At 38.1% G+C, this 11,237-nt stretch overlaps 1 protein-coding gene across 1 annotated transcript in view; it reads right to left on the reverse strand.

Moving 5' to 3' along the window:
• Positions 1-11,237, reverse strand: part of mki67 (marker of proliferation Ki-67) — a 41,558-nt gene that overhangs the window by 16,548 nt on the left and 13,773 nt on the right. Inside the window, exons 7-13 of the mRNA XM_048609180.1 lie at positions 10,728-11,235; positions 9,880-10,130; positions 7,870-8,506; positions 6,298-6,416; positions 5,899-6,073; positions 1,835-1,987; positions 1-382 (exon numbers count right to left, since the gene is read on the reverse strand). The exon at positions 1-382 is cut by the window's left edge and continues 523 nt beyond it. Coding sequence (XP_048465137.1) covers positions 1-382; positions 1,835-1,987; positions 5,899-6,073; positions 6,298-6,416; positions 7,870-8,506; positions 9,880-10,130; positions 10,728-11,235 — 2,225 coding nt within the window. The remainder of the gene's footprint in view (positions 383-1,834; positions 1,988-5,898; positions 6,074-6,297; positions 6,417-7,869; positions 8,507-9,879; positions 10,131-10,727; positions 11,236-11,237) is intronic.

Raw genomic sequence — 11,237 nt, forward strand, 5'->3', positions numbered from 1 at the left:
CCTTTGACTCTGGGAGTCCTCATGATCCTTTTAATACCAACCATATCTTCCACAGGCTTGCCTTTGACTTTGGGAGATTTCATGATTCTTTTTACACCAACCATATCTTCCACAGGCTTGCCTTTGACTCTGGGAGTTTTCATGATTCTTTTTACACCAACCATATCTTCCACAGGCTTGCCTTTGACTCTAGGAGTTTTCATGATTCTTTTTACGCCAACCATATCTTCAACAGGCTTGCCTTTTATTTTTGGTATGTTTTTGCAAAGATCATTTAAACCAGAAGAGAAATCAACTCTGCATCTCAGTAAGCGTGAAACTGAATTGTTGTATTTTCCACTACTTGGACCAGGAGTAGTTAATGGTGAGACAACCATTACACCTAAAAGAAAAAGCAACACAAACGTCTTACAGGTGTTATGTATTTTCTAACATTGACAGAAAACTTTGCAACATTATTTTTGGTGTAATTAGTCATTAGTACTTACTGGACATAGTATTTGTTACTTGATTATCTTTCCTCCTTCTTGCCGAGATTTTCCATTATAGAGTATTAACAACTACAATTACAATGAAAAATGTCTATGCTCACCTGGTGAGATTTCTATCTTGCACCCTTTATAAACAAAATCTTATTCAAACCTCTTCTGCTAATAACTAAACTTGCACCAATTCCTATTCACCCCTATGGTCATTATTTTAGATTGATTCCAGGCTCAGCAGTTTCAAATCATGTCTATGCAGTGCTTTATTCTAAGTCTGCAATCTCCTGCAGCCTCACAATCCTGGAAAATTTTTTGCTTTCCTATACATCTGGCCCTGCATAAATTTCCAACTTTCATTACTCCACCTCTGGAAGAACCACCAGATGCTTACGCCTCAGGTTTGGGATTTCTCACTAAATCCTTCAGACTCTCACTGGTATGGTTCTAATACATCATTTATTAAATTTTATTTGATAACCTTCTTGTGAAAGGTCCCTCTATTGGAACTTTTACAATATAAAAATGGTGCTGTACAAATGCAGGTCTTGTTTGTACGTTTTGGTTATTACATTAGAAATATATGGCTAAAATGGAGAATAAGTTATTTGGGAGCACAATTTTAAAACTCCACAATTAGAAAAAAACACTTCACCCCACGTACATAATCATAAAAGTTTATGTAAACTGTAGTTTGTCCGTAAATATTTCTCTAAATGCCTGTCATGAGTAGTTATTCTTTTTGTGGAATCTTTGCATAGTCGCCTTGACTCACGATACGTTTCTATTTTACTCTTTCAGAAGATGGGTGGCAGTGATCAGCAACACTAAGCATTTCTTTTATCACCCTATTCAGCCATCCAAGTAAACTTGCCCATACCCACAACACTTACATGTATTTGCCTAAATTCTCTTCTCTATTCATTGTACTGGAGAAGTTTCAAGCTCCTCACACAATCCCAGGTTTTACCTAGCTCTGTGCCATAAGCTGCTCTCCCATCCACTTCTGGTCATACCTCAGTCATAATCCATGTCATTTTTTTCTTCATCATGTCAAGCATTATTGCATTCTTCATCAGGTTTTAAGATATGACAACAGGCATTTGTTCTTTAAAGCACTTAAAGGGGTGATAAGAAAAAGCCATAAAATTCAATACTTAATATACTGACTTCCAAACTTGGAAGCTAGCTTTGTCTTCACTGCATTGTGTGAAACTGAACAGATTTGAGCTAGGAAAGGGCAATGAAAGCAAGCAGATAGAAGATATACAGAAAAAGATAGGGCGAAGATAATATAGGTGCTGAAGAAGCAAATTTAATAGTAACATAATAGCAAGTGATATTGGACTCACCAGTTTCTTCAGGTGTTTTGATAACAGAGTCTTCAAATGACTTGTGTGTTATTGGGTGGGCCAAAGCAGTGTCAGAATTATCATCAATATCTGAGGTAGACAGTACTGGCTGTGTGTTCACATTTGTGGGAGTACAGAACATTTCAGCCATACCTATATTAAAATAACAACACCAAAAAAGTTATGAATAATTGTACAGTGTTACAACTTTAAAAAAGTTGGATAGAGATGTCTGAACAAAAAAAAATGCTTCTTTGAATTCCTCATTTGTTTCCAACTTAGATAAAAACTATTCTGCCTAAATTGGATATTGTACTAGTCCAAATAATATGCAGTTATTGAACTGCTACAGCTTATCTGGCCTAGTGCTATTTAGAAATGCCGCCAGTGAAGGAATGGCAATATAGTTCCTCAGGGTGGTGTGTGGCTTCGTGGAAAACTGGGAGGTAGAGATGTTCCCAACCACTTTCTTCTATGTGGTAGAGGCCATGGGTTTTGGAAACTGCTGTTGAAAGAGCCTTGGTGACTTATTGCAGTGTCATCACTGAACATTGGTTGTGTAGGGAGTGATGCTTTAAGCTGATAGACGAAGTGTCCATTAAGTGGGCTGCTTTGTTTTGAAGATGCACTCATCTGCGCAGCTGGACAGTATTCCACTGGCAGCTTATTTTCCACTGGAAAGGCTTTGAGAAGTCACTGAGCAAGATTTACACAGCAGAACTCCCAGTCTTTTACCTACTTTTGTAGCCATTGATTGATATAGCTGATCCAATTCAGTTTCTGGTCAATGATGAACCCCAGGATGTTGAAGTGGGGAATTTAGCAATGGTGATGCCTTGAATGTGAAAGACAGATGGTTAAATTCTCTTGTTACAGATGGTTATTGCCTGGCACTTGTGTGGCAGCAATGTTACTTGCTTAATGCCATTAGCCATCCCAAGTCTCAAAGTTGTTAAAGTCTCACTATAATGTTCAGTGCATTAAACATTCCACTTGCAATCATTAAATATCCCTGGAGCCCTCCGGCGTTGGAACGCTCAACCTTTCCAGCACGGCTGTCGGTGTGCGGAATAACGAACCAGTTCGGTGAGCCAACCAACCTCAACACCTACGACCCAAGCTACAAATCTACTCCCAAACCTTAGAGATTAAATATCCCACTTCTGACCTGATGACTATGACCAAAATTATTGGAGCAGCTCAAGATGGCTACGCCCAGGACACGATCCTGAGGTAGAGAATGCATTGCCTCCAAAAAACAGCAATTTTGCTATATTACAGAGGATTTCAACCAGTGGGACGTTGCCTCCCCACCTTCTCTTGTCCATGTTTATACCATGGTAATGAGGTCAGGAGCCGAATGGCCCAGACACAAGCTAACTTGAGCATGAGTGAGTAGATTATTTCTGTTTATGTGCTGCTTGATAGCAACATTTTCACATTACATTAAAAATTAAATGAAAACATGACTGGGGCAGTAACTGGAGACTGGGTGGAATTTGTCCTGTTTTTGTAAATGACAATACTTCGTCAATTTTCCATATTGTTGGGTAAACACTGGTGATATCCCTATACTGAAACTGCTTGGATAGGAGTGCTACAAATTCTGATATTGTGAAAGCTCATAGCTTTTGCTGTATCCAGTGCCTTCAGATGTTTCTTGATGTGTGGAGAGAATTGAACTGGATGAAGACTGATATCAGAGATGTTGGCGTCTTAGAAGGCCAATAATAGATCATCCATTTCTGGCTGAAGATGGTTGCAAACACTTTAGTTTCATTTCTTGAAAAGGCTTACAGTTGGGAATATTTATGCATCTTCTTCCTTTTGTCAATTTTTAAAGTAAATTCTTTCCCCAACACTCTCAGCTTGAAGTGGGAGAACTGGAAAGGTGATCTGATCAAATGCATTTGGAATAATTTAACTCTAGTGCATGTTGCTTCTGCTGTTTAGCAAACATGTGGTTTTGAGTTCTGCCTTCATTAGACTGGCACCTTATTTTTAGGCATGCTGGGTCATTGTTTCTGCACTTGTTGCTGAACCAAGGTTGACCATCTGGCTTAATGATAATAGCAGACACTCTGGACCACAAGGTTAGATTGTGGTTGAATGCAACTCTGATGTTACTGACAGGCCAGAATTTCAAGGATGCCCACTTTACTACACTCTTATCAGCATAATAGTAGCTATGGACAATACAATCCTTTTCATGATTTTTCACGTTTACTGATATTGTTTACTAGCTGTCTGTATTAAAATACATCAAATATGTCTCATCCTATAATTGATTAAAGACTATCTGATAAAAATGTCAATTTCCTTTCTAATCATGGAGCAGAAGGAAGGGAGATTTGTATGAAAGATAGCATGCCAGTTGCAGCAATAGTCTAGGGTGCTAAATTAAGTTATTTTCCAGTGATTTAGAAATGCATCAGCTTTCAACTAATGAGCTGAAGGATTGCTCAAGTCTTTATTTACCTTAATGTTTCAGAAGAAGGAAAACACGTGCAGACATCAAGAAGCTATAGCTCATTATGTTGTTTGTGTGGCAACTCTATGCAGATCTCCAGTAGAGGCCATAATACAAGATACAACAACTAGCTAAGCTGTTCCAGTACAGCTATCTGACAAAGTAGAAAATTGCTCAGGTATGTCCTGTATACAAAAAAGACAAACCCAATTTGGCCATTTACCGCCCCACCAGTCTACCTCTTGATCATCAGTAAAAGTCATGAAAGCAAGAGAAGTATGATGTCAGTCCTATCGAGCAGCATCTGTTCAGCAATAACTTGTTTACTGACATCTAGTTTAGACTTCAAGGCCACTCCTGACTTCCTTTCAGGCTTAGTTCAAACAAGGACAAAGAAATGTGAACTCCAGAGGTGAGAGTGACTGCCCTAGACATCAAGGCCACATTTGATTGAGTGTGGCACCAAGAAGCCATGGCAAAAATTGAAGTAAATTGGAATCAAGAGGAAAACTCTGTATTGACTGGAGTCATACCTAGCACAGAGGAAGAATGCAACAGTTGCTGGAGGTCAGTCACCTCAGCATCAGGTCAACTCTGCAAAAATTCCTTAGGGTAGTGTCCTAAGCCCAACCATCTTCAGCTGCTTCATCAATGACCTTCACCAAGGACACACTGATGTCATTTCGTCAATGGCCCTCCTTCCATTACAAGGTAAGAAGTCAGGATATTGGATAATTGCACAATACTTAGCACCATTTGTGATCCTTGAGATGCTGAAGCTATCCATGTCCAAATGCAGCAAAACCTAGACAATGTCCAGTTTGGGCTGAAAAGTTGCAAGTAACAAATCTTAGACAATGACCATCTCCAATAAGAGAGAATCCAACCACCTCCCGACGACAAGTCTGCAGTGTGATGGAATAGTCCCATTTGCCGAGATGAGTGCAGCTCGAAAAAAAAACATGAAGCCTGAAACCATCCAGGATAAAAGTTCCCCACTTGACTGGCACACAATCACTCCCTCCACCGACAGTCAGTAGCAGCAGTACATGCCACAGAAATTCATCTAAATGCCTTAGATTGCACCTTCCTAACACCTAGCCATTTCCTCCTAGAAGGACAAGGGCAGCAGATAACGTGGAACACCATCACTACCCTCCAAGCCACTCACCATCTGGCCTTGAAAATGCATCTCTGTTCTTTCACTGTCATTGGATTAAAATCCTGGAATTCCCTCCCTAACAACATTGAGAGCCTATCTACAGCAAAAGGACTGCAGTGGTTTAAGAAGGCAGCTCACCATCTTCTCAAGGCCAACCAGTAACAGACAATAGATGCTGGCCCAACCAGTGAAACCCAGGACATGAGTGATTAGACAAGGAAAAAAAAATTGTTCCACAGATTGACGTAAAGTATAGAAGTTCAACAGCAAAATTACACAGTATAAAGTGAAAAATTCAGCCCATCACATTGAATGAAATGAGACTTTCATGGTTTCACTTCTACATCAAGTCTAGATTGATCAAGAGCAAAACTTTCAAAACAACCCTAGAATACAAAAAGAAATTCTAAGTAGTACATCAAGTAATCTTACCTGAAAAACTCTCATCCATTTCGTAGTCTTTATGTCTCAGTGAAACAGTTCTTATTGCCCGCGGAACCTGTCCAGTTGGCTTAGAAGTAATAGCCTGTGATTTTCCGATAACTATTGTTGCTGGGGATGCAGCATGACCAGTACTAAAGTGACCTTTCACTGAACGAACAGGAGTCTGTTGAAACAAAATTTTACATAATTACTAAAAACAGAAAACAAAGACTCAAAGTTTATGTGCCTATATCTAAATGAGCTCTTTTACAATTCAAACCACACTTTAGCAGTTAGTGTGAAATAACAAAGCAATTTACAAATTGATTCAGCACCATTAAATTTAGTTATACACAAAAAGGTCAGATTTAATCATTATTTCCCATCACAATGTTAAATAATCTTTACCTCTTTCAAGGAGACAGTATTCTTGGTCCGTTTTTGCACCGCAGCAGATTTCTTTCTTGCACACTGCAACTGAGGTTTTGCCACTCCTTCTTTCACGATCTGTGCCCACGACTTTTTCACTAAAATTAAGTTGCAAATATTTAAACGACCAGGAAATCTTAAAACTTCTAATAGTTTCTCCACCCAGCTCAAACATGTTTAATTCTTTGATGCAAGTTCAATTACCAGGTACAAACAAGATATTACATCCATCTGGTTGCCCAAATAATTTGGGAGCTTTACCTTTAGGAAATGTGTTGAGAACTAGGTGCTTATTCTATAACTTACTTGTCTCTTGGTCTGTACAAGAAAAACAGTCACATTCGCTTTCCTTTCCAAACCAGATACGGCCAAACAAGAAGTTTATTGTACAAATACAGTTTTATTTCAAGAAATTGGCACTGCAAGATCAACCTTTCCAGAGGGTTTACATTTACAGATTTGGTATCTTTTATGCATCACTCAAGTTATTTTCAAGAGATAGATGCGTTAGCGCACAATGTTTGATGCAACCGAAGTTATCACAAACAAAAATGCCTTCAAATCTTACCTAAATGCCATGCAATTATTGTAAGTATAAAAGGTCATTCATAGAGTACTTTGTTTGGTATTATGTAGGGATATCTTAAGGAATAAATAATTTACATTTTTTAAAAATATAATTTGCATAAACAGTCACCAATCAAAACAGTAACCTTAATGTCCCTCCTCACCAGATGGAAGTATCCCCATACAATCAGTAACTGAAGATACAGGCATCAGGATGGGTGGAGTGATGTGAGTAAAGAGAGTTGCGTTGTGCTGGTATGCTCCATGTTATGACACTGCAAGAGAACTGTTCCCAGTATTGTCACAGTGTTCTTGTAGTGCAACGGTAGTGTCCATACCTCAAAGTTAGGAGGCATGCTCCAGTGTGTAATAATATTTCTGAACAGGTTGATTAAAAAAAATGCCCAATATTGTCATGAGCTCAATCTACTCTCCATGCACAAAGCCTGGATGGGCAAAATTTGTAAAACTTTGCTCAACTGATTTTTTTTAAATTGGTTCCCAGTCAAGTTATTCCTTAACTTTCACAAACATATTATGTGTTAAGAAAATCCTTATGACAACTTTGCTTAATTATGCATTGATTAGATGTGATGGAGCAATGAAGTAGGGTGTGAATTTTTACTTCTGTCAAACTTCTGTTTGTTTCCCCATTGAATCATTCACAACATTCATCAAGCAAGAAAGGTAAAATGATTTCTGCCAATGTCACTTAAAAACCAATAATTTTTACAGTATGAAGCTCACCTTCTAACTGATCTATGACCAACCATCTTCAAAATAAAATGAAAATAAGTGCTGGAGAAACTCAGCCGGTCTGGCAGCAGAGGAGAGAGAAAGTTAATGTTTAGAGTCTGACATTACAGCACTTTGGAATGTACAGGGAAAAAGTGAGAAGAGTTAACTTTTGAGGCTGTATCATAAAGAGCATATATCTCTAGACAATTCTGGTTAAAAAAAAGTGAAATTTAGGATAAGACTTACCCAGTAGGTTGGCAGCTGAAGCTCCTGTCTGTCTTCTGGTACGTACTGCTGCAAGTAATGAACCACTTTGTCTGGTGCTCTTTCTGGAAGGATTTTTCCCAGCGCTTGCCACTGAGGCTGCTTTCTCCTGAGGTTTCTCAAACAGAGCTACATCATGGGAAGTTGGTGTAAAGCAATGAGACTTTGATCGGTTTAACAAGGGGGTAGCAACATGTGAGACGGAGAAACGTCCACGCACACGTGGAGAACAATCAAATGATCTTTCAACAAGTGAACTCGGCAATTTATTGGCTACCAATTGTCCAGGTGACGGGGTTAGCAATGCCTTAACATCAGATGACTTCTTGGTAATGAATGAGGGAGATTTGCTTTGTGAAGGATATCTTGCAGCGGGTGACTTCTTGATAGAAGGCAAAGAGGGTTTTATTGTTGACAAGGGGGCTTTCTTGCTTGATGTTGGCGTCTTGACTAAGGGTGACCTCTTCACAGGTGACTTTTTGGCAGTTGTTAACAAAGACGCTTTGCCTGGTGAGGAAATTTTGGCAGGCGATTTCTTGGTTTGCCTGGAAGAATCTTCTGATGGAATGGGTGACGTCCTGGGACTTATTCGACAATTTTCATTTTGCTCATTGAATTCCTGACAGGAGCAAAAAAAATTTATTTCAGGCAAAAGCATGTTAATAAAATGACTATCCATTATTTCAAGTTTAACAGGAAGACTATCTAAAATACCTTCTGATTGAAATTACAAATATCAAAAATGGGGTATGTATTGGGTCCAAGGTGAAAACTTAACACATGGATCCCAGAATTCTAAGGATTTCAAAACTAATTTTTGCTGTATATATAACCAAATTCTGTAACACAACAATAGAGTTTCTATAGAAAGGCTTAGAAACTTAGGGAGCATAATTTCTTTTAAAATGCATTTTTAAAAAAATTGTAAGAAAGCACTAAATCGGTGTTATTTTGAATCGTCAGGCATTTTAATGTACTTAGAAACAGTTTATTGTACACAAGCTTTACTTACCATGTGCTACGCCATTGACAATGATAACACTGCAAGTCTCTGATTTTTGAGTCAGGTAGGTATTAAATGGAGTTAGAAAAATTAGCAGTTCCTTTACTTGATATGTTAATACTTGCAACACATTTCCTGGCAAGGTCACACAAGCCCAAATGATTGTCAACTATTCAACCCACGATTCTCTAGTCCACAGACCTTTCCAATGACTACAACAATTTCCATGCACATCTCCAAATGACAAAATACCATTGCTGGCAGTGTAAACTCAAAATGTACCATTCAACGAACTTCCTCAGTTAAGAAACCATTGGCTTCAAAAGTATTGAGAAGTCCATCTTTCAACTGGATTTTGTACTCCATAAGAGAGCAACATCATCACCTACATAACCTTCCCTTAAAATGATAGTGAGAAATGGTTGTCTGAATCTATGGACGTACAAATTTTCTGAGCTTGTAGCTCACTTTCAGAATTTCTTTTTAAGAAACATTTAATTAATTTCTGTTTTAGCAATTTTATTTTCTGTTGTTTAACTTATAAAAGTTTAATTCCCTTTCAAAATTCTCGGGTAATAACTGCTGTTACACTTGATTTGGGCCACAAGGTGGTACTGTCACCAAGCTTTCACAGTATAATATGGTTTTCAATTGGCTATTACAATCAATATGCTGTGGTGAAACAAGAACATTACATTTCTACATTGCAACAGTAGCAGCAAAGTTAGACATCACTCAGAAATCTACTGACCTATAACAAAAGCAAAATAAAATATGAGATACAAAAGAACGTAAGAGTTCCATAATGAATTTTCTTCTAACAAATCAGTTACAGGCCATGACAATCATATATAATTAGACATTCTAAGGGTTAATTGGGTACAAAAAAAAGTTTGTGCTGATGCTGATTATAACTCAACTGGAATGCTTTATTAATAGAGGATTAGACAGAGATTCCAACTATAATGCATAAGTGCTCCTTAAGTTACCTGAATTGTACAAGTGTGTATTCCTGTGCTGGATGCACGTTTCAACACTGTACGTGGAGTACATCGAAAGGGTGTGCTCACTCTGGATGGAGTGCCTCCTTTTCGGAGGGGAGAACTTGGTGGCATGCGTTTGTCAAATAACTCCGGACTTAGGTTTGCACCAAAAGAAACTCTCTTTCGTTTAAAAACCGGTGAATAAAAATTTTCTTCATTTTCACTTCTACGTTTTTTAGACGAATGAAAGATAGCACCTGACGAGAAATAATTAAAATGGAACAATGTGGTTAAAAGTAACAAATTGAAATTAATGTATAATACAAAATTCATCTTCAATTTGCAAACCTTATAACTTCTAGGTCAACTCAAATGCCACCACTTTTAAGCAGTGTGGGTAGAGTTGTAAAGATCTACAAAGTTCCAAAAAAAAGCCTCCACTACCCAAACTACATTATTAACATCAGTGCAGTTTGATACATCAAATTCACAGCAATATTTTAACTTTAAAAATTCTAATTGTGTTCAAAAGGTTTATCGGCAAGAACAAAAATAGAAATGAAAAAGAAAGCAGACCGAATCAGCAAGTGACTCATCTTTAATATCAATTCTTAACTTCACTACTTTATTGCATGCTCAAGTAACTTGAGATTCTGATCAAATACTTATTAAAACATAATGTCCACTTTAATTTTTCACTGCTTATTCACACAGCACCTTTGAGACAGAAAAGCCGCAAAACTGCTTTAGAGATTAAAATGAGTAGATTGCATGCATCAGAATACTGAAAATTTAATCTGTGAAAGCCATTCCTCCCCACATTTAATTTATAGTTCCCACAGAGCTGCTTTTACCTGGGGATGAAGAGGATTCTTTGCTGCTAGTATACAGATCGAGTCCAATGTCTACAGCTGAAAACTGTTCCAAACGTTCAGTAGAGGTATTCATATGACTTGTAAGACCCCCCTTAACCACCTTCTCAGTTTGTTCACTGGTTAAGACACTGTGTGGACTATTAGATTCACAATTCTTCTTCTCTAAGTATTCTGCTTCGGTTGGGCAATTACTTTTGCTTCTATTGCTGATCACACGGAGTGAAGAGGGAGTTGTGCGGCTTTTCAGTTTAGTGGAAGCAGGTGACTTTGCAACTAAAGGCTCAGAGACATTTATGGATTCAACTTGATCTGCCTGGATCTCTGTAGGCTGCACAGTTTTGTTACGCAATGATGATCTCCCACGCTTCTTGGGGGTTTCAGCCCTTTCATTGTCTCCATGAGCAGATGCTTCTTTCACATCTACTGAAATACCTTCGGACTTTGCAACGGAGGGCTCAACGACATTTATGGATTCAACCTGATCTGCCT

The sequence above is a fragment of the Rhincodon typus genome, chromosome 20 (assembly GCF_021869965.1).
Source record: "Rhincodon typus isolate 14 chromosome 20, sRhiTyp1.1, whole genome shotgun sequence".
NCBI lineage: Eukaryota > Metazoa > Chordata > Chondrichthyes > Orectolobiformes > Rhincodontidae > Rhincodon > Rhincodon typus.